The following is a 27248-nucleotide window of genomic DNA, read 5'->3' on the forward strand; positions in this document are numbered from 1 at the left end:
GTTAAACTACCGCGCGTTAAACTACCGCGCGTTAAACTAAACTACCACGCGTTAAACTACCACGCGTTAAACTAAACTACCACGCGTTAAACTACCACGCGTTAAACTACCACGCGTTAAACTAAACTACCACGCGTTAAACTACCACGCGTTAAACTACCACGCGTTAAACTAAACTACCACGCGTTAAACTACCGCGCGTTAAACTACCACGCGTTAAACTACCGCGCGTTAAACTAAACTACCACGCGTTAAACTACCACGCGTTAAACTAAACTACCACGCGTTAAACTACCACGCGTTAAACTACCACGCGTTAAACTAAACTACCACGCGTTAAACTACCACGCGTTAAACTACCGCGCGTTAAACTACCGCGCGTTAAACTAAACTACCACGCGTTAAACTACCACGCGTTAAACTAAACTACCACGCGTTAAACTACCACGCGTTAAACTAAACTACCACGCGTTAAACTACCACGCGTTAAACTAAACTACCACGCGTTAAACTACCACGCGTTAAACTACCACGCGTTAAACTAAACTACCACGCGTTAAACTACCACGCGTTAAACTACCACGCGTTAAACTACCACGCGTTAAACTACCACGCGTTAAACTACCACGCGTTAAACTACCACGCGTTAAACTACCACGCGTTAAACTACCACGCGTTAAACTACCACGCGTTAAACTAAACTACCGCGCGTTAAACTAAACTACCACGCGTTAAACTAAACTACCACGCGTTAAACTACCACGCGTTAAACTACCACGCGTTAAACTACCACGCGTTAAACTACCACGCGTTAAACTAAACTACCGCGCGTTAAACTACCGCGCGTTAAACTACCACGCGTTAAACTACCACGCGTTAAACTACCACGCGTTAAACTACCGCGCGTTAAACTACCACGCGTTAAACTAAACTACCACGCGTTAAACTACCACGCGTTAAACTACCGCGCGTTAAACTACCGCGCGTTAAACTACCACGCGTTAAACTAAACTACCACGCGTTAAACTACCACGCGTTAAACTACCGCGCGTTAAACTACCACGCGTTAAACTAAACTACCGCGCGTTAAACTACCACGCGTTAAACTAAACTACCACGCGTTAAACTACCACGCGTTAAACTACCACGCGTTAAACTACCGCGCGTTAAACTACCGCGCGTTAAACTACCGCGCGTTAAACTACCGCGCGTTAAACTACCGCGCGTTAAACTACCACGCGTTAAACTAAACTACCGCGCGTTAAACTACCGCGCGTTAAACTACCACGCGTTAAACTACCACGCGTTAAACTACCACGCGTTAAACTACCGCGCGTTAAACTACCACGCGTTAAACTAAACTACCACGCGTTAAACTACCACGCGTTAAACTACCGCGCGTTAAACTACCACGCGTTAAACTAAACTACCACGCGTTAAACTACCACGCGTTAAACTACCACGCGTTAAACTACCACGCGTTAAACTACCGCGCGTTAAACTACCGCGCGTTAAACTACCACGCGTTAAACTAAACTACCACGCGTTAAACTACCACGCGTTAAACTACCACGCGTTAAACTACCGCGCGTTAAACTACCACGCGTTAAACTACCGCGCGTTAAACTACCACGCGTTAAACTAAACTACCGCGCGTTAAACTACCACGCGTTAAACTAAACTACCACGCGTTAAACTACCACGCGTTAAACTACCACGCGTTAAACTACCGCGCGTTAAACTACCGCGCGTTAAACTACCGCGCGTTAAACTACCACGCGTTAAACTACCGCGCGTTAAACTACCACGCGTTAAACTACCGCGCGTTAAACTACCGCGCGTTAAACTACCGCGCGTTAAACTACCGCGCGTTAAACTACCGCGCGTTAAACTACCGCGCGTTAAACTACCGCGCGTTAAACTACCGCGCGTTAAACTACCGCGCGTTAAACTACCGCGCGTTAAACTACCGCGCGTTAAACTACCGCGCGTTAAACTACCGCGCGTTAAACTACCGCGCGTTAAACTACCGCGCGTTAAACTACCGCGCGTTAAACTACCGCGCGTTAAACTACCGCGCGTTAAACTACCGCGCGTTAAACTACCGCGCGTTAAACTACCGCGCGTTAAACTACCGCGCGTTAAACTACCGCGCGTTAAACTACCGCGCGTTAAACTACCGCGCGTTAAACTACCGCGCGTTAAACTACCGCGCGTTAAACTACCGCGCGTTAAACTACCGCGCGTTAAACTACCGCGCGTTAAACTACCGCGCGTTAAACTACCGCGCGTTAAACTACCGCGCGTTAAACTACCGCGCGTTAAACTACCGCGCGTTAAACTACCGCGCGTTAAACTACCGCGCGTTAAACTACCGCGCGTTAAACTACCACGCGTTAAACTAAACTACCACGCGTTAAACTACCGCGCGTTAAACTACCACGCGTTAAACTACCACGCGTTAAACTAAACTACCACGCGTTAAACTACCACGCGTTAAACTACCACGCGTTAAACTAAACTACCACGCGTTAAACTACCACGCGTTAAACTACCACGCGATAAACTTACCACGTGTAAACCTACCACGTGTTAAACCTACCACGTGTTAAACTACTAAACTTCCAAGTGTTAAACAAAAGAGAGATCTGATGGAGCGGCCCCCATAGGCCCCTCGCAACAGCCTCGGCCTTGCCTGACGCACGCTGCCGCACCGCCGCGGGCCCCCGGGAGGGAATGACGACGAACGAAACCATCCCGTGACCCGGTGAATGAGTTATAAAGATAAAGAACGAGTTAAAGAATGAGTTGGAGACAAACGAGTTAAAGATAAAGAACGAGTTAGAGACAAGAATGAGTTGGAGACAAGAACGAGTTAGAGACGAGAACGAGTTGTTGCTGCAGCAGGAGGCGCCGGTCTGGAGCGCGCGGCTCTGTCCGGAAATCGGATTGCCTCTTTAAGATTCCGACGCATCGATTCTGACGCAATCGATTCTCATGGCATCGATTCCGTAGCAACTTGATGCCCTAAAAATCGATTCGGCGGATCGAGTGTTTGTTTCCAATCCGCGGGAGCCCTGAACCCGAGCGAGTATCGATTCTTCTGCGAAATGCAAATTTGTGAGTGATCGTTCCGCCAGGATTGTGACTTTTGAATTTAATTAATATCAGTGAATAAAAAACAATCAGAATTCTAGATTTGAAGCTTTCGTGACTGCAAGGATTCGTACTCTTAGGTTTTTTTCGGTAAAGTCACGTAGGTAAAAATAATGATAAAATAATAATAAATGAAAAGAACAAAACTATTTTATTTATTATTATAATGATAAAATAATAATACATGAAAAAATATTTTCATTTATTATTATTTTATCATTATTTTATACCTACGTGACTTTACCGAAAACAACCTAAGAGTAGGAGACCAGAACTTTGCGAAGTTGTTTAGAGCTCCGCGGACTCGATCACAGTGGACTCGCCTGCTTCTCAGCGTGGCTCGCACGCGGGAATCGAACTCCGCACCAACTCCACTCCCTGCCCCGGCCACCAAAACCTCCGCAGGTTGAAGCAAGAAGATGACGCGAATGGTGTTAGAGAGCACCCGGCCGCCTTTGTTTCCCCAGTGTTGATGTTTACACACCGCACCCAGACACTCAGAACGGAGTCAACATCAGGCAGAACAAGGCACAGGTTCAGGAACACATTGTCCTGCTGCGGAGGGAGCTGCTGGTAGCAACGTTGGGTTGCTCGGTCAATGGCCAGGGTCAACGGCGGCGTGGTGTATTCCGCAAATATGCCCGACTGTGAGGGCGGGCACAAGCCGGCGTGAGTAGGTTAAACGTTTAGTTTTATAAGGTTGGCAAAAAATTTTTTATTTAGAACTGCGCTTTGTGTTTAGTTTGTTCTCCTTTCCCGTACCTCCGATTAGCGCGTTCCGCTACGTACGGTGAGAGTTCTGTGGCCGTCTGGAACGCTCTTCCTCCCGATATTAGGAAGCCGCTGGGAGCTATGATGCACGTTAATATCATCACCTCTATTGAGAACCCACATCTTGAGAACTGCGCTTTGTGTTTAGTTTGTTGTCCTTTCCCCGTATCCCCGATTAGCGCGGTTGGCTACGTACGGTGTGAGAGAAGTCCTTCACACACACACACAGTGACACACACACAACACAGACCAACAACAACCGCCATTCGCCACTAAGTGGCGGTGACGTCACCACGACGCTTGTGCCAGGCCAAGTGCACCTTGAGGCCACGTGAAGTGTCGAACGCCCGCTGGCAGGAGGTCACGGGCAGACCCAGCAGGTGCCACGGGTCGACTGACTGAGATGACTGAGGGAGCAACACAAGCGTCTGTCATAAGGTGGGAAAGCATGATCTGCTGCTGAGGCAGACTGTTTTAAAAATTATATTGAAAGTTTCCACACGGACATCTGACAGTTGACCAGCATTGCCTGAAGCGAAGCTTGATTATGTGCTGCCGATGAGACAATGTCAACATCACGTGCAGGAGTTTGGCTTGAAAGACTGCATTCCTAGAAGGCCACGTTGCTGATGGGATGTGTAGACAAATAATTTGTATTTTTTTCTGTGTTGTCCCTATGTAGAGCCCAGGAGAGAGATTCTGTATGTGTCTATTTGACCAGGTAAGGCCCCACTGAGCTACGCAGCTCTTCTTCAGAAGCGACCTGGCTCTCACAAATGTTGATTCTAAATGTGGAGGGGGAAAACCGGTCAGGCGGCGTAGTCTCATCTCGTGGCGTTGTCACGCGGTTTGCCTAGCGAGCGCTGTCAGTCGAAGGCGTTTCCCTGTCCCATTGCCCCAAGCAGGCGGCAGCGGGCTGTGGACCAGAACAACTGTGGGCGTCATGGCCCACCACCCATTGCGCACCCATGGACGGCGTTCGTCTCCGCTTCTGCTAAATGACGCCGTGGCCGCCCCACCCGTCAGCAGCGTGGACGGCATGCGGCCTCGTCTTGCCGTGAAGTGACGCCGTCTGCAATCGATCCCCGCGGGGTCTCCTTGCCGTGAGCGACCGAGGGGCGGTGGGGTCCCGCCTGTCGACCTGCGGTCGTTCGCCAGCATCGATTGAAGCAGCAGCAGCAGCAACACAAATCCCGACTCTGCCGATGAGAACACCGAGTCGTTGAAAAGCGCTCCGAAGTTTTGTAGTGAAGGATGAACAGCTAGAAGGCTGTGGTAGAAATAAATTCCGTTTAGATTAATTGTTTTGTTTAAAGATGAGGAGTTGATTCCCGCTCACGGCCAACACCAGTGACGATTATCTGAACCGGTCCCGGGCCTCCCCTAGGTCAACTCAGCCTCAAATGAGTACCTGGTGCGGTGTGTAAACATTGCCACTAGGGAGACAAAGGCGGTCGGGCGTGGTGCTGGCCACCCACCCCCCTCGTGTACCGTTCTGGCCTTTATAGGTGCTCGCTAACAGCACTTGCCCCTACAGTCTATTAAGGCTATACGGGGGATCTTTGATCTGTGTGTGTCGGTGTGTGTGTGTCATCTCGGTCAGTCGACCCGTGGCATCTGGGTCTGCCCCGTGACCTCCTGCCAGCGGGCGTTCGACACTTCACGTGGCCTCAAGGTGCACATGGCCTGGCGCAAGCGTTGTGGTGGCGTCACCGCCACTTAGTGGCGAATGGCGGTTGTTGTGTGTCGGTGTGTGTGTGTGTCGGTGTGTGTGTGTGTCGGTGTGTGTGTCGGTGCGCAAGTGTCGTTCCGAGAAGTGACGCCTCGGCTCAGCAAGAAAGTGTGGTGACTCCCCGCGCCGCTCTATAAATACCGCTGCGCCCATCCTACCACTCGCATCGCAGTCGTGAGTCTCACTCCACCCCGCCGGCTCCACTCCTCCTCTCCACGACAAGCGGCGCGCAAGCCATGGCCTCACAGGTGATCTTCCTTGCGAGTCTTCTCCGAAGTGATTGCTCGTTGTGTTTGTTTTGCTCCGCTGCCTATTCGATTTCTCGTCGCCCTTCATTGTTATGTACGCACATTTGTTTTCGTGTCGTTGCTTTTGGTTTTTATGGTGACCCCCCCTCCTCACTCTCGCAATTTAAGACTCTTAGTTCTCATGAGTTCTCGCCTGGCTACACAAACTAACCACACGGGCATCCATCTCACACAGTGACACCACGACCTCCATCTCACACAGTGGCACCACGACCTCCATCTCACACCACCTAGGTCAGTGGCTCTGGGGCCGCATGTCGTGGCTCTTTAAGGGACCGCTCCGTGACCCTCATTAATAATTGCCGAATAAAAAAAAAGTCTGTTTAATAATGTTTTTTTCCCGACTCCTGACCTCGGCACTTAAACTATATATTGAACTATATATTGAATTGAATATTTAGTTAAATATTTAGTGCAACATTTTCGCATAGATAATCCCTTGGCGTGGAACATTTCGTTTGCAAGGATGTTCGGGGATGTCAATTTTTGCTGCAATTGTTAATTGGCGGTCGCGTGCCGATCGCTCCCAAGCGGTTGTTGTCACTTTCACTTATCACGTGACAACTTTACTGTTAATTGGATCCGTTGGGTGGAGGAGGATGAACAACACACGACACACACAATATTTTACCCCCCAAAAAGAATAATCAATTCCACTTAATAATATTTGCTCGTGAAAGGCCTATTCCTTTAAATGTGCATGGGAATTTGCGGGTAAGAGCAGGGACCACGCATCGTCGTGCAGTGACATCTTGCTCGCCCGCTGTGATGCGTTTCAGGGAGCAGCCGCACATTGAACGTTCGATGCGTGAACAAAACAAAAAAACAACAAACAAATCAACAACATCAGGAAGCTTTGAAACTGTGCCAACGATCATTTGTTTTATTTTCATATTTCTTTGGACACTTTTCAAACGACACGTGGAAGACGTTACGTGTCGGCAGTGCATAAAGCCAAGAGGCGATGTCGAGGTTGTGTCTGTGCGTGTGTTTGTGCTTTCCCCCCCTTTCTCCAGGGTCGTCAATGTCGCCACCATGGCCCCCAACAGAAGACTTCCTCGGGCAAACTTCTCACCCCGTACCAGGGAAAAAACCGTTGCTTTGGCACGTTCCAGTGCCCCCAGTGCAATCGCATGTGGATGAGCGCGTCCTCCTGGGCCAACACGGGGCAGAAATGCGAAAAGTGCATCATCAACGTGTACCCTTACAAGCAGGTGCGGGGGGGGGCAGCTTCCTGTGGGTTCTCATCGCGAGCGGTGACGCACGCGGCGGTTGTGGCGGTGGCGGTGGTGGCGGCGGTGGTGGCGGTGGCGGCGGCGGTGGCGGCGGTGGTGGTGGTGGTGGTTCACGCACTCCGGAGTTTTTAATCCGACGAACCGAGTTTGTTTTTGGGGGGCGGGTGGGGTTGTTATTGTTGTTTGTGTGCGGAGAACAAGACCAAAGGCCCCAATACGTCAAATAGCCACCAACTGACGGCGCTCGTTCACGAGGCCATGTGGAGAGATGAGCAAACACCGTGTTTGAGATCTCCATCGGGTCATCACAGATCTTCGTCATAATCATGATCACAATATCATAGAAAGTGAGATTTCTTGGTCACAGCTCACACGAGTGCTGAGTAATACTTGAACCGGGCCGGGCCTTTTCCACTCCCCAACCCGTGCTGAGGGAGGGAGGGTGCGCCACGTACGGTCAACTGGCCGGCGCAGCGCATTATTTATTTATTTAGTATGATTATGCACGTCCTTAAGTTTGACTGAACCGCCAAAGTAGTGACTGTGCCATTGAATGGAAGAGCATTCTGTGGCGCAACTTAAAAGTCGCGTACATTAAACGTAGTTTTCATAGTCATTATCATAGTAATTTTCATAGTACTTTAAGTCGTAATTTTCATAGTATTCATCGTAACAATTTCATAGTAATTTAAGTAGTAATTTTCATCGTAATTGTCATAGTAATTTTCATAGTAAATTTAACTAGTAATTGTCATAGTAATTCAAGTAGTAATTTTCATAGTAATTCAAGTAGTAATTTCCATAGTTATTTAAGTAGTAATTTTCCCATGACAAATAAATTAAATCGTGGGGGTTAGGGAGAGCACGCTATCGACACCTGGTTCTTACGTCAACATATGTCACTGGTCACAGCAACACGTCGTATTTGCAAAACTACCGTATGTGTAGTAAAGATAGCAACAGACTTTTTTCAAGAAAGAAAATTGCTCAAAAGTAATTAAAACAAGAGATATTTGTTTTTTAACAAGTTGGCGAGATGATTACCAGACATATTTGGTCGGCAAATGGGTGCACAAGACAAAGTGCAGCTGCCTGGCGCAGCTGCCAGCACTCGGCGCTGCTGCTGCCGCTGCTGCTGCTGCTGCTGCCGCACCTCAGGCAGCAGCGCGACTCCACCTTGCCGCCCGACTGATGACGAGCTCGCACGCGCGCTGCCTGCACCGTAGCCCACGCGCTTGAGGAGCTCGTTATTGCAATGACCACGTGCGGTTAACAAATAAAAGTGTCAATCGAACGCGCCGTTTCAAAATCGCGTGACGTAAAAAGAAAGCGATGCGACTGTAACGCAACAAATGTGGGGCGCATGTCTCTGCAACGACCCCCCAGTCATCAAGCGACCTTTGAATCGAATCCCAACTCCAAATCGTGTCAACTGAATCAGGGGGAGGTGGGGGGGAATGTTGATTCTAGTTTATCATTGTCCACATCTGTCTCAGTGTTGCCCCACCTTCTTGTGCAGGATCCCCTGAATATGCCGGACAGTGAGAACACGCTGGACCCGAGAAAGCAGCACCCCTCTCACCTGTGCGAGATGTGCAAGAAGTTGGGACACAGCTGCGTTTAGAAGCACCTGGTAAGCATCCTCGCTTCTCAGAGAGGAGGACGAGGCGGAGGGGGGGGGACCGGGTGTTAGTGGCGATCGTGAGACGCGTTTGAGGAGCTACACACACACGCACACAACGATGGGACGTCATTCAAGTTTTTGTTGCCAGCATTCAGAACAAAATTCCACTGTTGCAAGCCTCCCCTCAGGGCACCCATTCAGAGCGGATGCCCCCCCCCTCCCAGTGTTGACATTCACTCCCCGTGGCCACGTGGCCTTCGTCGCCGCTCCCCAGCGGTGTGCTGCTCATCGCAGCGTCCCCGCGGCTCGAGCCCCGGGCCGCCTCTGGTGAACACTTCGGCCGTAGAAGTTGTGAAGATGCTCGAAGAAAGGGGCGGGTCACTCGCGCCATGCGTCGTTGTCCCACATTTTTGCCAACATGCCGGCAAAAATAAGAAAACCTGTTTACGTCCCGTGAACGCTGAAGAATGACACCCTCCTAAAATAAGAGTCTTGGGATTCAGCGAGGCTTTGCTGGGGAAAAAAATAAATGTCGTAAAAAATCATTGGATTGATTATTTGAGGCCGAGTGAAGATTGGGCAAGGAGGTGCAGCAGTTGGGCGAACGATGTCTGAAGCATCGGGTCGGCACGGGTGCCGGGAGAGGTTTCTGACGAAACGTGCGCCAATGTTGGGCCAACGGGCAAAATACGATCCCAGAATGGGCTGGCAACAGTGGCTGTTGTTCAACCAGCAATAAAGGCACAAAATGTAGGCCACGATTGGACCAAGTTAATCTTAATAATAAAGGTTTTTGGGGTTAGATCGCGTAAATCAAATGTGTCGTTAAACCCGCCACCACCACCCGACACAGCCAAATTAGTAAGGTTTGTCACGTAAACAAAACGTGCCAATGTGTTACTAGTCGAGCACTAACCGATTGTGTGTTGGAGAGTAAACCCACTACAACATTTACAATTCATAATTGTGGGTTTACTCTCCAACACACCGGTGTACTCGTAACGAATTGTAATGTTTTGTTGACGTGACAAATCTCACAAATTAACTCTGCCGGGTGGTGGCAGGTTTACTGGGACGTTTATATTCACGCGATCTAACCCAAAAAGTCTCTACGATGGATAATATTGGTAGCAAAAGCCCATCTACTGCGTGTTGAACCGAGTGAATTCTGCCAGCCGGGTAAGCCACCGTTCACACTCGCACGCGGGATGAAGGAGACGTTTGGGGCACCGCAGCGACGCCGTGGTGGCTCTCAATCCCCTCCTCCTCTTCCTCCTCGCACTCGGCCAGCGATTGCTTGTTGTGTTTTTTGCTCCAATTTTCATTCGCCCTTCGTTGCAGTACGCGCATTTGTTATCGTCTCGTTGCTTTTGGCATTTTGGTGAACCCCACTCACCCACCCCCCCAGGTTACTCTCGCATTTGAGAATCTTTGTTGGTTCACTTGAGTTCTTACCTGGTTACACCAAATAAACTTTAACCTTGAACGGGCATCCAACTCACACGGTGACACCACGACCTCCATCTCACACAGTGACACCACGGCCTCCATCTCACACAGTGACACCACGACCTCCATCTCACACGGTGACACCACGACCTCCATCTCACACGGTGACACCACGACCTCCATCTCACACGGTGACACCACGACCTTCATCTCACACAGTGACACCACGACCTTCATCTCACACAGTGACACCACGACCTTCATCTCACAGTGACACCACGACCTTCATCTCACACAGTGACACCACGACCTCCATCTCACACAGTGACACCACGACCTTCATCTCACACAGTGACACCACGACCTCCATCTCATACAGTGACACCACGACCTCCATCTCACACAGTGACACCACGACCTCCATCTCATACAGTGACACCACGACCTCCATCTCACACAGTGACACCACGACCTCCATCTCACACGGTGACACCACGACCTCCATCTCACACGGTGACACCACGACCTCCATCTCACACAGTGACACCACGACCTCCATCTCACACGGTGACACCACGACCTCAATCTCACACGGTGACACCACGACCTCCATCTCACACAGTGACACCACGACCTCCATCTCACACAGTGACACCACGACCTCCATCTCATACAGTGACACCACGACCTCCATCTCACACAGTGACACCACGACCTCCATCTCACACAGTGACACCACGACCTCCATCTCACACAGTGACACCACGACCTTCATCTCACACAGTGACACTACGACCTCCATCTCACACGGTGACACCACGACCTCCATCTCACACAGTGACACCACGACCTCCATCTCACACAGTGACACTACGACCTCCATCTCACACGGTGATACCACAACCTTCATCTCACACAGTGACACCACGACCTCCATCTCACACAGTGACACCACGACCTCCATCTCACACGGTGATACCACGACCTCCATCTCACACGGTGATACCACGACCTCCATCTCACACGGTGATACCACGACCTCCATCTCACACAGTGACACCACGACCTCCATCTCACACAGTGACACCACGACCTTCATCTCACACAGTGATACCACGACCTCCACCTCACACAGTGACACCACGACCTTAATCTCACACAGTGACACCACGACCTCCATCTCACACAGTGATACCACGACCTCCACCTCACACAGTGACACCATGACCTCCATCTCACATAGTGGCACCACCGAAAAAAAAACTCGTAAAACCGAATTGAGGAAATCCTGTGGGAGACAGGATATTTAAGGGGGGCGTTCTCACTTGTCCTCTCGTTCCTGGACTTTTTAGCGGAGCGGCGGATGACACCGATGGCGCGCCGCTGCTGGGGAGGGGGGCTACGCTCACGGTGCCATGGACCAGCTTCAGCGCCTACCACCGAGTCGACCAATCAAAACGAATCAGGACCCGGGCCCACGTGGCCAACGTGGCCCACCCGACGCGCAGAATGGCACGTCGAAGATTTGGGCAGCCTGCGAGTGGCACGTGGCCGAATCCCAAACCGTCGACCACCATCGTAAACACTCTGCCGCCACTTCCCCTGCAGTCTTCACTCAGTAGTTTACAATTAAGATAAAAAAAGTATTAATGATATGGCCCCCGAGTCCTAATGTGAGGGACAAAGCGAACCCCTTCCCACTCGTCCCAACCCAAATATGGAAGTCAAACTCTACCTATGGACGAGATCCACTCTGGTCCTGAACTGACAATCGAGCGGATAACGAATCTAAAATTACACCTTTAATCTGCTGCTATTAATTTACATGAAAGAAAAGAGAAAGCCCTACCGTAGGCCCGAGCCCCCAACCCCTCAAGCCCTCAACACACCCACAGAGCACGTGGCATCTCAATTTTTGCCACTGGGCTCACTTCTCTTTCTGCATCGCAGCGTTTTTTTCTTTGCCGAACACGAGCAAACACAAAATTAACGCGACTCATCAGCGCTTTTCACATTGATTTCAAATCGTGTCGAGATATTTAAAGCTCCTTGCAAATTGAAGCAACAATAAATCAAAAATACCATCTGTAGCATTATTGCTATTTGCGGTAAGGACATATGATGATTAAAAAGAGTGCTGAGAGAATTTTAAACCCAAGGTGATTGTACATTACTAATAGGGGTTTTCCCCTTTTTTCTGAAAACAAAACTGACACCTTTTGCAAGGAATCATGCTTACATTAACCACAATACTTGCAGTCAAATGCAAACAAAAAACAATACTCTGATAATTTATGCATTGTCTTTGAAACTGATTGGTCCACACCAGAGACAGCTTTCTTTAGAGCCTAGTCTCATATGGTGTTCGACCAGATGACGCCAAAAGGTGATTGTACATGTTTATAAGATACTGAGCATCGTTTTAAAATAAACCTACTTGTCGATATCCTCTCACGTGTGATCTGAGATTGTGGTGGATACCTCGTGGCATGATGCTTGCTAGAGGCTCCCACCCCCAGCATAGCTGTGTTGCTATGAGTACTGTGATTTCAATATACAAACTACACCTAAGTATGCAGCTCATGTCAGTCAGATGATCTTATAAATGTTGATTATGGGGAGTAAAGGCCCCCCTGATCTCAACCCGAATGGTGAGATGTTATTGGAATTCTGCACGAGTCACGGAATGTCAATAACAAACACCAAGTTCGAACACAAGGATGCTCAAAAGTGGATTTGGTACCAGAGCACCCTGGGCCGAAGGTCAATGATTGACTTTATAGTTGTATCATCGAACCTAAGGCCATATGTTCTGGACACTCAGGTGAAGAGAGGGGCAGAGATGTCAACTGATCACCACCTGGTGGTAAGTTGGATCTGATGCTTGGGGCACCAACCAGATAGACGTGGAAGGCCCCAACGAATAGTGGCGGGTCTTCTGGGAATGTCTGGCGGAAGACCCAGTGCAGAAAGATTTGAACTTCCGTCTCCGGGAAAACCTATCTGACACTCCAGGGGAGGTCATGGACATTGAGTCCGAGTGGACGATGTTCAGGACCTCAATTGTCGATGCAGCTGCGAAAATCTGTGGCCTGAAGGCAGTTGGTGCCTGTCATGGCGGCAACCCTAGGACCCACTGGTGGACACCAGTGGTGAGGGAAGCTGTCAAGTTGAAGAAGGAGGCTTTCTGAGCTATGCTCGGAAAAAGGCCTCCCGAATCGATTGAGAGGTACCGGCTTGCCAGGAGGGTGGCAGCGGTAGCAGTCACTTAAGCGAAAGCCCGGGCGTGGGAGGAGTTTGGCAAACCATCCGACGCCTGATCAGTGGTCGATGGGACGTGGCCCAGGATGTTCTCAGTAAGGGTGGCGACGTAACATTGAACTCAACTAAGGAGACAGTCGAGAGGTGGAAGGAACATTTTGAGGAGCTCAACTCGGTGGACATGCCCTCCTGTCAGGAGGGAACCCTGGAAACAGCTCAGGGGGTCGGATCCATCACAGCTGCTGAAGTCGCTGCGGTGGTCGAGGGCCTTTGTATTGGCAAAGCTGCTGGAGTGGACGAGATTCGCCCAGAGTTGTTGAAAGCGCTGGGCAGTGTAGGAGTATCGTGGTTAACACGCCGCTTCAATGTTGCATGGAAGGCGGGTACAGTACCTCTGGATTGGCAAACTTGGGTTGTGTTTACCATTTTTAAGAAAGAGGATCAGAGGGTGTGCTCTAAATACAGAGAGATCTCATTCCTCAGCGTTCCGGGTAAAACCTATGCCAGAGTTCTGGAGAGGAGGCGCTGCCCGTTGGTCGAGCCTCAGATGCAGGAGGAACAATGCAGATACCATCATGGTCATGGAACAATGGACCAGCTCTTTGTCTTCTCACAGACATTTGAGGGGTCATGGGAGTTTGCTTCTCCAGTCTACCTCTGCTTTATAGACTTGGAGAAGGCACCTGACCGTGTTCCCCACAATGTCTTGTGGGAGGTGCTGCTGGAGTATGATGTACCGATGCTACTTTGGTGCGCTATCCAGTCCCTCTATTCACAGAGTGAGAGCTGCGTCCGTATTCTTGGTGTGAAATCAAAGTCGTTCACTGTGGGTGTTGGACTCTGCCAAGGGTGCATTTTGTCTCCATTCCTGCAATTTTCATGGACAGGATATCAAGGCGCAGCCGAGGCATGTAGAGTTATTCAGTACGGGGGCATGGAGGTGGCGTCGTGGATTTTTGCAGATGATGTTGTGCTCTTTGCCTCCTCAGTCTGTGATCTCAGCGTGCACTTGGACGGTTTGATGCCGAGTGTGAAGTGGCTGGGATGAGGACCAGCACCTCCAAATTTGAGGTCATGGTTCATTCCTGAGATATGGTGGACTGTGTTCTCCAGGTGAGGGGGGAACAGCTGCCCTTAGTGGAGGAGTTTAAGTACCTCGAGTGATGGTAAGTGGGAGATCAGCCGGGGGATCGGTGCGGCATCCGCAGTGTTGTGGTCGCTACACCGTTACGTGGTAGTGAAGCGGGAGCTGAGCTCTCGAACGAAGCTCTCGGTTTACAGGTCGATCTACGCTCCAACCCTCACCTTTGGCCATGACCTTTGGGTAATATTTAAACCTTTGGGTAATATTTAAACAAAACACAGATGAGCACAAGCCGCATCGCCAAGAAGAAACGATGGCTGACGGACAAGACTGATGATGGAGAGAAGGAACAATGACCACTTTCACGTGCAAAGATAATTGATCGTGACATCGTAGAACCGTGATGAATGATGTCGATGTGGGGGTTACCTTCATCCAGCAGTGGACAGACAGTGCCTGATTATGAAGAAACACAAACGTCAATTGATTTACCTATTCAGGTTAATTTTTTTGAAATACGGAACAGCATTCCATCACCCAGCAGTAGATAGACCACGGCTCATGGTGACGTCACACCCAGCAGTGGATAGACCACGGCTTGTGGTGACGTCACGGCTCATGGTGACGTCACACCCAGTAGTGGATAGACCACGGCTCATGGTGACGTCACACCCAGCAGTGGATAGACCACGGCTCGTGGTGATGTCACGGCTCGTGGTGACGTCTCGTCCAGCAGTGGATAGACCACGGCTCATGGTGACGTCACACCCAGTAGTGGATAGACCACGGCTCGTGGTGACGTCACACCCAGTAGTGGATAGACCACGGCTCGTGGTGACGTCACACCCAGCAGTAGATAGACCACGGCTAATGGTGACGTCACACCCAGCAGTGGATAGACCACGGCTTGTGGTGACGTCACGGCTCATGGTGACGTCACACCCAGTAGTGGATAGACCACGGCTCGTGGTGACGTCACACCCAGTAGTGGATAGACCACGGCTCGTGGTGACGTCACGGCTCGTGGTGACGTCTCGTCCAGCAGTGGATAGACCACGGCTCATGGTGACGTCACACCCAGCAGTAGATAGACCACGGCTCATGGTGACGTCACACCCAGTAGTGGATAGACCACGGCTCGTGGTGACGTCACACCCAGTAGTGGATAGACCACGGCTCGTGGTGACGTCACACCCAGCAGTAGATAGACCACGGCTAATGGTGACGTCACACCCAGCAGTGGATAGACCACGGCTTGTGGTGACGTCACGGCTCGTGGTGACGTCACACCCAGCAGTAGATAGACCACGGCTCATGGTGACGTCACACCCAGCAGTAGATAGACCACGGCTCATGGTGACGTCACACCCAGTAGTGGATAGACCACGGCTCATGGTGACGTCACACCCAGTAGTGGATAGACCACGGCTCGTGGTGACGTCACGGCTCGTGGTGACGTCTCGTCCAGCAGTGGATAGACCACGGCTCGTAGTCATTGAAGCGCGATGCATTCTGGGTCCCCCTGCTGCCATCTTGGAGTGCTGGGGGTGTTAGTGGTGTTAGGGGCGAGTCCGCGGCCGCGCAGTCGCCGTTCTTTTTGGTAACTCGTGAATGAAATCATCCAAACTGGTCGCAAATAAATCGAGCGAGCGCATTACCTCGTGGAGTCCGCCAAGGTATTTCAATTTTAAACGACAGGGGTGGTTCATTTAAACAATTTTAAACGTTCGTTGGCTGGCTTGGGCCTAGCACGGCCTAGCGAAGACTTCGGCGCTAAACGCTCCTTGAGAATAAATCGCGTAGCGTTGTAAATGTTTACGCTTTTATTCTAAGCGTTACTTTTTTCCCGCTAATCCTTAACGAGTAACGCCCGCGCGTGTTACAAACGCCTCGCTACGAGATCGCGGTGCTTTTAAGTGGTTGAATTCTGTCGTAGCGAGCGGGTAGGCCTTTTGTATTCTTGGACTGAATTTAAACGATTTAGCAACAATAAGCTCATAAGTGCGACTTTGTTGCAACAAAATTTTACTCGTGTTGCTAACAGCGATGTTAATTGACTTATCTCAGCCTGTCGAGAACACGCGGGTGATGATGGTGACGCTGCGTGGTGCAATATACAATAGGCGACGTTTCGAGCAGGAGCCCTGTGCAATTAATACGTTAAAAGCAAAAACAATAAAACAATGTATCGTCACCATCTCCACCGGTGGCTGGGTAAAGCCCCCCCGTTGTAAACGATTACGTTCTGTTATCGAACAGTTCTGTGATGCCTCGCGTTGCCCAAAACGTCGCCCATTCTATATCCATTTTACAGGGTTATGACCCGAAAAGTCGCGTGTAACTTATTAGATTTGTTTTATACCTGTCGAGAGGACTATTAAAGTCGTGTTTAATGAAGAAAGGACAATCTGCCTGTCAATAAACGACTCATAATATCCACTTTACCTGTTAGTCACGAATAACGTAAAGGACAATTAATTAACTCCTCTTGGGTAGATCAAACGAATGGCACTTTTGTGGTCAATCCGCTATAGCTGTCCTGCGGAGGGAGTAGCCCCTCCCACGTTTTAGGAATGTGGAATTTCCACAATTGTCTCTTGACTGAGTAAGAAACAAATGCTCCTTTCAAATGTTAAAAGGGACTGCGTTGGATTTAATGTAGAAGCGTATTTTATTAAACACTTCAATGCAGGCTTATAACCGAAAACAAGGCAGATTAGTATTTGTGCAATGCACTCCGTTCATAATGCACTTCCTTCTGGAACCGCTGATGGTTTTCATATTATGCACAAAGGCTCTGTGCTTAATGAAGGTAATTGTTTGGTTTAGATCGCGTAAATATAAATGTGTTGTTAACCCACCACCACCCGACACAGCTAACTAGTAAGGTTTTTGTCATGTAAACAAAACCGAAACAGGACTTAACAATTCTGACAAATCGCCTGATGAAGCTGGTTGTAATCACACGCGAAACGTCACAGTACTCACATTGTAAATGTTGTGGGTTTACGCTCCAACGCACCGGTGTGCTAAAGCAGTAACTAATTGGCACGTTTTGTTTTCATAATAAACCTCGCTAATAATTATTTGTGTCGGGTGGTGGTGTGTTAACTACACATTTACACGATCTATCCCAAAAAAAACGTTATTATGGATAATATTGGTCGCGAAAGCCTACTCCGTGTTAAACTGAGGCTCTGTACTTTGTCTACATGTGTGTGTTTGTAACTTGTGGTTTTTCCGGCGTGCACATTTGTGTCTGTTCCGATTGGTTTTTCTCGTGATTTACAGATGTCAACGTTGAACAAGGCAGTCGTAGCAGGAAGGCACGAAATGCTTCTCCCAACACAATCAGAGTGTAGGGTTTCCATGATATGGCGATAATACTACGGTATACAGTCTATCCTACGACGATACAATGGCCACGATAATTGTACCATATGTTAGTGAAAATACCGTAAGCTTTCGTTTCATGTGTTTGTTATTTTTTTCTCAAGTATAAATATAAAATCAGATTTTTTTTATATTTGCAAAATATCAGATGCACGAATTAAAGGTTGATACAAATGACTCTTAGCCCAATAGATGTGGTTATTTTCCAAATTGAAACTTAAGAGGAAGACTAGGCTGTTGTACTTGATTATTGGCGTTTAGCGCCTGCATATTTTTGCCATGCGCACCGATGTAATTAGTTTAATTGCTGCTCTGTTGAGTCTTGTGCAAGCGATGGCTTTGCATTTTACAGAGGGGAGAGTTTGAAAGGGTTGAGTACGTGTTTTGAGATTTGGTAGAGGCTTTGAAGTAACAAAACACATCTTTGTAATACATTTTATTTTAGTGGGGTATTAATGGATTTGCCTGGAGGTTAGAAAACACAAGACTGATGTCAGTACTCGCCGACTTGGAGAAACTTAATGTATCTTTGACTTTTTTGTCTGTAACTCACGCAGGCCAGACGTGGGCGCCTGTGTCTCAGGTGGTTCGCTTGGCACAATGAACTTCAACATGGGGTGAGTGGACAAGCAGCCTAATAGTTCAAATATCCAGCAGGCGACAGGGTTGGGATCAAACCCACGACCTCCTGCTTACCAGGCGAGGGAGATTACATCTCCTAGCCACCGTGATGATGATGAGAGAGAGAGACACGCAGACCCCATATACAGCCGGCGTCAGGGTCGGGATTGAACCCACGACCTCCTGCTTACCAGGCGAGGGAGATTACATCTCTTAGCCACCGTGATGATAATGAGAGAGAGAGACACGCAGACCCCATATACAGCAGGCGTCAGGGTCGGGATTGAACCCACGACCTCCTGCTTACCAGGCGAGGGAGATTACATCTCCTAGCCACTGTCATGATGATGATGAGAGAGAGAGAGAGAGACACGCAGACCCCATATACAGCAGGCGTCAAGGTCGGGATTGAACCCACGACCTCCTGCATACCAGGCGATGGAGATAACATCTCGCCACAGGCAAGATGCAGGGGTAGCGGTTTTGCAGTGTATCGTACTAATCGAGCCATGTGACACCGGCACACAATTGGCCTCTAGGCGTTTAGAATAACGGCAGGTGATCTTTAATATCTACCGCGAAGACGACGGCACGCATTCTATTGTCGGTACACCCCGCGGGAATAACCAGGGCGGCCTGCCAGGTTCGAAGGATGAACCTCCGAAGCAAGTGGCGAACACGCTACCGCTGGACTATTCATCGCGAAGTTAAGTTACAGAAACATCAAGTGTAATTGAGGTGAATATTGTACTAGTTAGTCAACAGACGAAAACATATCAAATACAATTTGGACTCACAAGACTTAGAGCTATTCCCTTTCCGATTTGTGAATTTAAGAAAAGTTTTGTTGTAGAGTCGGGACTGAATCTTTCAGCAACTCACAGTGTGATGCTGTTCCTGTGATTGTGTCCGTGCAGGAGAGGGCCCTATGAGGGCATTGGAGGCAGACCCGGAGAGAGGGAGAGGTTTTCACAGGCCCAGGGGCAAGGTGGCCAGTACTGGCAGCCACCCGACGCCTATCAGCAGCAGCAGCAACTCACGGGGAGCCAAATTCCTGCCGACGAGTTGTGGCAGTCGGGCGCCACGAGCGGCACGCTGCAGTCGAATTTCTGGCCGGGGGACGGCACGAGAAACTGGGACGGCGTATTCCCGCGCGTGCCGCCCCCCGGGGGATACGGGGCACCCGCCAACCCAAGCCAAGTGGCCGATTTCCGCGGGCCCGTCGCCGGCCACCGCTCAATGGATCCGCTGGGTCAGAGGGGACCCCGAGACAACGTTCGAGGCTACTGGGACGACTACCGCCCCCCGGTGGAGTTTCACGAGGCCCGCGAAAGCGGCGCTGGCCTGCAGTGCGACGCCAGGGAAGAGTACCGGGCTGACGTCGGGGCCGCTGCGGCTGGAGTAGAGGTGGGAAGGATACCCTTTGGCCAAAGCGAGTACGGGGACCAGAGGGCCGTGGCCAGATTCACCCCCAGCGGTTACAGAATCTCGCTGCCACCCCCACCAGAAAATGTCACGGGTGCTCACTTCACCCTGGAGCAGAGGGGCGCCGTGCCAGCGGAGGGCGTCGGCAGTTTCGTGCCGCCCGTGCCTCTGAATGAAACCGTCTTTAAGGGGAAGGAAGAGCCCGGCAAAGACCGCGACACCCGTCTGGAGGGCGGCTTTAGGAGTGGCGGCGGCGGTGGCGGCGGTGGTGGCGGCTATGGAGAGTCGCTATCGCGCAGGAGGGACTACCATTCTTCGGACCGCCGGGACCGCCCGGAGCGAAGGGACAGGCAGGATCGCGATAGTCGCGGTGATAGTCGCAGTGACAGTCGCAGTGACAGTCGCCGCGATAGTCGCGGCGATAGCCGTTGCGATAGTCGCGGCGATATTCGCGGCGACAGTCGCGGCGACAGTCGCGGCGACAGTCGCGGCGACAGTCGCGGCGACAGTCGCGGCGACAGTCGCGGCGACAGTCGTGGTGACTGTCGTGGCGATGGTCCCGGCGATGGTCGCGGCGATGTTCGTGGTGATATTCGCGGCGAAAGTCGTGGCGACAAGCACGGTGATAATCGAGGCGATATTCGCGGTGACAGCCGCGGCGACAGTCGCGGCGATATTCGCGGCGACATTCGCGGCGACAGTCGCGGGGACAGTCGCGGCGACAGTCGTGGCGACAGTCGTGGTGACTGTCGTGGCGATGGTCCCGGCGATGTTCGCGGTGATATTCGCGGCGAAAGTCGTGGCGACAAGCACGGTGATAATCGAGGCGATATTCGCGGCGATAATTGCGGCGATATTCGCGGCGATAATTGCGTCGATATTCGCGGCGAAAGTCGAGGCGATAATCGAGGCGATAATCGCGGTGATAGTCGTGGCGATCACGATTTTCGAGACGTTGACTACCGAGCGAGGCTGTCGCCCGGCAGCAATAGGGCAGACGCGAGCGTGAAGCAGAGCGCGCGGTTGGAAGACGACGCTCTGGCCGCCAGCCAGCACCGGCGCGACAAGACCAACAGATGGGTGAGCGTGGTGCAGTCGTTACATTCGTTTTCACGATGGGCCCTGCCAAGTTTTTCGCATTCTGTTGCCATGTGGAATGCCCAATTGAGTAATTTCTAGGTAATGGAATATTTTTGGCAAATACCAGTTACATTGTATGGTTTGTTTTAGCTATGGGTGGAAACTGGATGGGAACAATTGTAGATCGGACAGAGAACTTACAAACACAACACAGAAAGGTGCCCTGGTCGGGAATCAAACCTTGGCCCTTCCTGTGCGGCTGCGAGTGTTACCACTTAACCCTGCTGCCACGCTAGCCGCAAAACTGCCCTCGGGTGCCGTGCCGGCTTTCATTAGCGCTCGCTAACAGCACTTGCCCCAACAGTCTATAAAGGCTACACGGGGGATCTCTGTCTATATGTACGTGTGTATCTTTGTGTGTCTATGTGGGGGACGGTAGTGTAGGGGTTTGTTGGATATATGCCCCCCTTTTTAATTTTAAAAATTATTTTTTTTTTAAGAATTATTCTGCCAACATAGATAATATCGTTTTTTAATATACACGGGGCAACGTGAGAACGGACACGCCCTCACACTCCCACAGAGGCCCCCACACACTAACACAGATGTGCGCACACCTCATTTCAAAGGAAAGAGGGCATGAAAGAAGGGTAATCAAGATCATAAAAAAAACTCCCCGAATTTCACACAAGAGGAACAAGGGAGGGGGGAATGGTAGCCGGGGGGGTTCTGGAAGAAACATCCGTTCGTAAAGGGAAAAAAACCCTTTTATAAGTACAAAACCAGGCCACGAAATATATAATTATATTCTTAACAAAGGAACAACATTAACAAAAAAACACAAACGGGTTTTGAACCATGTTAGACAAACTAGTACAACTTAGCCATGAAGTAAGCAAACAGTATCCATCCTCACTACAATTGAAAATCAGACTACAGTCTGCACCAGAATCGCGACCCATCATTGTTAATTAAATACTGACATTATTTACCTTTATAGAATTTCTACACGGCCGGGCCGAAGCATCGAAGAACAATTATGGCATATATTTCGCTCCAAAACAAAATTCTTAGCCGGGATAGCAGATTAAATAATCACAAGAAGTCAAATAATAAGTACGGAATTAAAGTGAATATCCTAGGAGCTAACGGTGAATAAGGCTCTCAAAATTAACCAAACACAACAACCCCCTGAAAACAACAGCAGCAACACGACCGTCTTTGTCTTTCCGAGAGGATCTCCACACGCAGGCACAAAGCCGGGAAATGACACCAATAAAACTCCCGGGCAATGGCTCAAAGGAAATTAACACGCTCTCAGAAATAAATAAATAAGCGCATGCGCCGGGCGCTTCCACCGTGGAAACAACCGTCTTTGTCTTCCCACAACACGGACAGCAAAAATTGCACACGCAAGGAATAACATCTCCATGAGAGATCGGGTCACGATGAAACATCGGGAACACGGTTTCGGCATAACTGGGGCATAATGGAATAAGTCGCATTTCAACTTCCAAACCAAAACAACTTAAGCTGTGTGAGACAAAAGATATGATCCCCGAGCGAGGGCGGAAATAATTAAGCTCGCTTAACGCGTAGGTTGTCGCGACAAATATTATTCAGTAACAAAAACATGGATTCGAATATCTCTTTATATATATATAACTCGACGCGAATCATCGGTCTGGCTAATGTATAACTTCGTTGGCGCCGTCACGAGCCCCCCCCCTTCCAGAACGACAACAACTGTGTCTTCAAAGCGAAACACACGGACGGACACACACACGGATGCAGATGGTCACACATAGGAAGGTTTTATGACAGACTTTGAACAACTCGGGAAACGGAGGGGATTTTTCTCAATATAAGCCGGGGAAAAATCCATTCAACTCACTTCGTCAGGGGCCTGGCCCTCCACCACACATCGCCAGGGCTTCGACTCCACCACAGATCGTCAAGAAGCCTTCGTCATCCAGCATGACGAGAATCGCGAGGTAGCGACGTGCTGCTACAAGCCGAGGTCTGCACCACCTAAGAAGAATTACTACACTGAGCCGCCGAGCTGCGAGTGAAACGGACGGAGATTCCAGCTATCACTCTCGAGCCAACAACTTCAACCCAACGTCAATATCAGCAACGAGCGAAAGCATCGTTCATCGCCAGAGCGACAACCAACGAGAACCGACTCGTCATCCAGCAGTGGAGAGAAAGAGCGCGCCACCGCGCCGTCAGCTACGAGAGCGCGCCACCGCGCCGTCAGCTACGAGAGCGCGCCACCGCGCCGTCAGCTACGAGAGCGCGCCACCGCGCCGTCAGCTACGAGAGCGCGCCACCGCGCCGTCAGCTACGAGAGCGCGCCACCGCGCCGTCAGCTACGAGAGCGCGCCACCGCGCCGTCAGCTACGAGAGCGCGCCGTCAGCTACGAGAGCGCGCCACCGCGCCGTCAGCTACGAGAGCGCGCCACCGCGCCGTCAGCTACCGAGAGCGCGCCACCGCGCCGTCAGCTACGAGAGCGCGCCACCGCGCCGTCAGCTACCGAGAGCGCGCCACCGCGCCGTCAGCTACCGAGGGCCGCCAAGCGCCGCCAAGCGCCGCCGCTCACCTCATCGCGGAGAAAGTGTCAGCTGCAACTCGCACAGACGGCAGAGAGGTTGTATCACTCCCCACATACAGACTCGAGGAAACACAGAGAAAATCTTGTCAAACCAGTTTCCTTTGTCATAGAGCCTCGCCGAAGAATTAATTAAAACAGAGCCAGATTAGCTCTCCCGCAACACGCCCTCACCCACCATTGACTCCAACATTCCGTTAAAAGAATATTATACTTACCGATGAATCTATTGACATATACTTTCGCCTCGGGGATACAATAAGTGCTTTTATTAACGCAAAACGAAATGTGTCATGCTTGTTTTCAAACTCGGCCAGTCGCCGATGGTGATCGATACAAAAACGAACTAATGAGATGCCTGGTGGAGAGGTAGAGGTTACGATTGCATAATAATTTTTGGTCATTCAGTTCGTTAAATGCACAATATCGAAAATGCATAAGAGTTTGAGTTATTCAATTTAGTAAATGCATAAGTGTTCATTCATTCATTTTAGTCAATGCTTAATCTCGTAATTGCATAAGAATTTTAGTTATCAATATTAGTCGAATGCACAATATCGAAAATGCATAAGAGTTTTGAGTTATTCAATTTAGTAAATGCATAAGTGTTTATTCATTCATTTTAGTCAATGCTTAATCTCGCAATTGCATAAGAATTTGAGTTATTCATATTAATCGAATGCATGATATCGCAAATGTATAGGGGTTTGGTTATTCATGAATTATTGACGCATGTTCGACCTGCATGATAGAATGTCACATGCTTGTTAGAATAAAATTGCTTGACACCAACTGTTCGAGTGCTTCTTTCCAAGTCCATGCAAAACCATCTTATTTTTGATAACTGTATCCTGTGATGAGATATGAAAATGGAGACCTAAATATCATAACACACGCTAGGATAATCGGTAAACGTTTAATCATTGATCATCGTGTTATCCTGATTGACATAACTCTGGATAAACGAAGCTGAGCCTAATTACCACAACCGCTCACATTAACATCATCGCAAGCATCCGCAGACATTACTACGATTATCTCCGCGATTATCATAATTGATGCATACGATTACTCACACTATCATAATATATGCATATAATCACATGCATTATCATAATTTATGCATGTTAATACACACATTAACATAATTAATGCGATTTGCGCATTTTTTGGAAAATTATTAATTTTTATTATTTTCATCAAAATTTCATAACTCCGACACATACAACATAATGGGTGGCGTCGTCCGGGATTTCTCACAGACAGTGTTTTGCATGGATGATGGAATGAATCACTTCGTGTTAACCAGAATATCGTGACCAAACATTGCATTGTGATTGTAAACGGGCGTAAAACAAAAAAAACGCCCTCTAAGGTTAAAACCCAGAATAGCAGGTTGAAACAGAGACAGTGGAATTAAGATAATATCGTATCAAACCGATTGCACCCTGTGATAAATGGTGTTAGAGGTACGCACTCTGAATCGGAAAATAACAATAGCTCGAGTCAAACTGACTACACTCTGTGAGATAATTGTTTTATATGCACTCTAAAAGGAATTGTCAAAGTAACTCTTGCCATACCTAAGATGCTAGGATTAGGAATAATTTTTGAATGGGTTACGGGGTACGGGGAACTCGTATTAAAACGTACCGACCAATCTGTTACAAAGCAGTACAGTCAGAGAGACATATGGGAAGGGAGCTGTATCGATAACACGAACACACCTCGGGGGAAACTAATTGACTGGATAAAATGTAAGGAAGGCGAACACGATGCAAAAGCTGCAGAGAAGGCAGGACAGGACTCATGCCTTTTCACACAGGCATACAGACAGGGATGGTGGAATGAAGGAAAATTCGGAATGGAAACAGGAGAGAAATCGTCTCTAATAAACGAGGAAAAATGTCCTCACACCATCGTAAGGGAGGAGAAATCAGGGCTCGCGACACCAGCGAAACTCACAGACGTGGATCCACAGAATAAATATGGAAGTAACATTAAATCACACTCTTGGGTACGTGGACAGAGTCCAGGGACTAATCGCAAAAAAATTATGGATATCGAACAAAAAATCCTTGACAAACAGAAACCTTCACAATTCGAGAGAAGGGATGGAGAGATACATATGCAAACAAAAACATGTGAGATTGACAACTTCACAGATAGAGGGAAGCAAAATGTTAAAGTAAAGTCGACAGGACGTGCTCCACTAAGGGCAGAGGCAAAAACTGAAGGGAAATGGCAACACGAGCGACACGGCACTGGGCGCGCACACAGGAAATGCACACCGCTTAATCACGCCCCACACAGAACAGATAAAAGTGACAGATTGCCTGATGATAACTTGTTTGATGATGACGCTGTCGGCAATCAACTTTCGGAATACCTATTCACCAGTAAAACCCTTAAATTGATGGACAAGGCTCTAATCAGAATTCCCGATTTTGACCCCCACAATAAGACTATGGATATCCACACACATATCGCAACAATAGAAGAGGAGGCAATGATTAGAGGGCTGATGAGACGGGATGAAAAAGCGAGTTTGTTGAAACGAAGCTTACATAAAGATTCTATTCCATGGGTAAAGTCACTACCACACAAGGTTAGAAATGATTTTAAACAACTGAGCCTGGCAGTGATTCGGAAGTTTGGAGAATATTCGACACTCACTGAAGGGTTTTATGCTGTAAAATCGATGACCCAGGGCATGGACCAAGATCCACGTGACTACCTCGTACAATTTAAAAGAGCGTATTACGCAGGCGATGTGAATCAATACCACGAAGGAGATAAAATGTTCAAAATTATGTTTTTTGAATCCTTGAGCCCAGAGATTACAGAAAGGGTGAGAATGGTTTTGAATCCAGAAACCGCATCCTTACGCCGCATAGAGAGCAAGGCGTACATGGCATGGTTGTACAGAGCTAAGAATCAGAATTCGGATCCAGAACACAGGGAGAGGGATAAGGAACCCAGCCTCTCAGAGAGGAATAAAAATCACCGAACAGTCCCACAATGCCTAGAAGAGCAAACACACACGCACCTGTGGCAAAATAACCCAGAGAGAGGTTGGCACGAGAATGAGAGCGGCACAAAGCCGAACATTCAGAGGAATCGCAGGAGGGGGAGGTTCAGAACAGAACCATACCAACACCCCATGCCACGACACACACAAGGTCAAAATTACCCACAGAGATGGCGAAGTAACAATCCAAAAAAAATTTGGCACCCAAATGGGAAAAACACTGGGCCAAAAATGTACGAGAATCGTAGGAGGGAGAGGTTCAGAACAGAACCATATCAACACCCCATCCCACGACACACGCAAGGCTCAAATTATGCACAGAGATGGCGAGATAACCACCTAGCGGGAAGGTGTTACACAGACCGCGGAAGTATGGATGCGAACATTCAGGAGAATCGCAAGAGGGGAGGTCAAACACAATCGATCCAATTCCGACCAATTCCTCCACCGGCTATACCAGGAGGGA

The 27248-nt window shown here is 49.3% G+C and overlaps 2 protein-coding genes across 6 annotated transcripts in view; both read left to right on the top strand.

Annotated features, from left to right (window-relative positions):
- Window positions 1-4271: 4271 nt before the first annotated feature.
- ZCCHC24 (zinc finger CCHC-type containing 24) lies at window positions 4272-12707 on the top strand. The gene is made up of 5 exons (XM_078874311.1): window positions 4272-5030; window positions 5730-5907; window positions 6984-7181; window positions 8722-8835; window positions 11628-12707. The coding sequence occupies exons 2-4, from the start codon at window positions 5896-5898 to the stop codon at window positions 8824-8826; spliced, it is 315 nt and encodes a 104-aa protein (XP_078730437.1). The 5' UTR covers window positions 4272-5030; window positions 5730-5895; the 3' UTR covers window positions 8827-8835; window positions 11628-12707.
- A 3443-nt stretch (window positions 12708-16150) lies between these two features.
- LOC144945659 (RNA-binding protein 10-like) overlaps window positions 16151-27248 on the top strand; it is a 52707-nt gene continuing 41609 nt past the window's right edge. For 4 of the 5 annotated variants that reach the window (XR_013639703.1, XM_078874223.1, XM_078874225.1 and 1 more), the window contains exons 1-3: window positions 16151-16296; window positions 18571-18630; window positions 19552-21139. Coding sequence is in view for 4 of the 5 variants with exons in the window: in XM_078874223.1 (XP_078730349.1) it covers window positions 16232-16296; window positions 18571-18630; window positions 19552-21139 (1713 nt within the window). In the remaining variant the exon portion in view is untranslated. The remainder of the gene's footprint in view (window positions 16297-18570; window positions 18631-19551; window positions 21140-27248) is intronic. The other variant, XM_078874226.1, reaches the window with a different exon arrangement.

This window comes from Lampetra fluviatilis, chromosome 38 (genome assembly GCF_964198595.1).
Source record: "Lampetra fluviatilis chromosome 38, kcLamFluv1.1, whole genome shotgun sequence".
Lineage (NCBI taxonomy): Eukaryota > Metazoa > Chordata > Hyperoartia > Petromyzontiformes > Petromyzontidae > Lampetra > Lampetra fluviatilis.

Bases quoted from the DNA above. Each gene is read 5' to 3' on its own strand.
- ZCCHC24 (XM_078874311.1), top strand. The intron at 7,182-8,721 runs GTGCGGGGGGGG...CTTCTTGTGCAG, and splicing joins ACGTGTACCCTTACAAGCAG to GATCCCCTGAATATGCCGGA.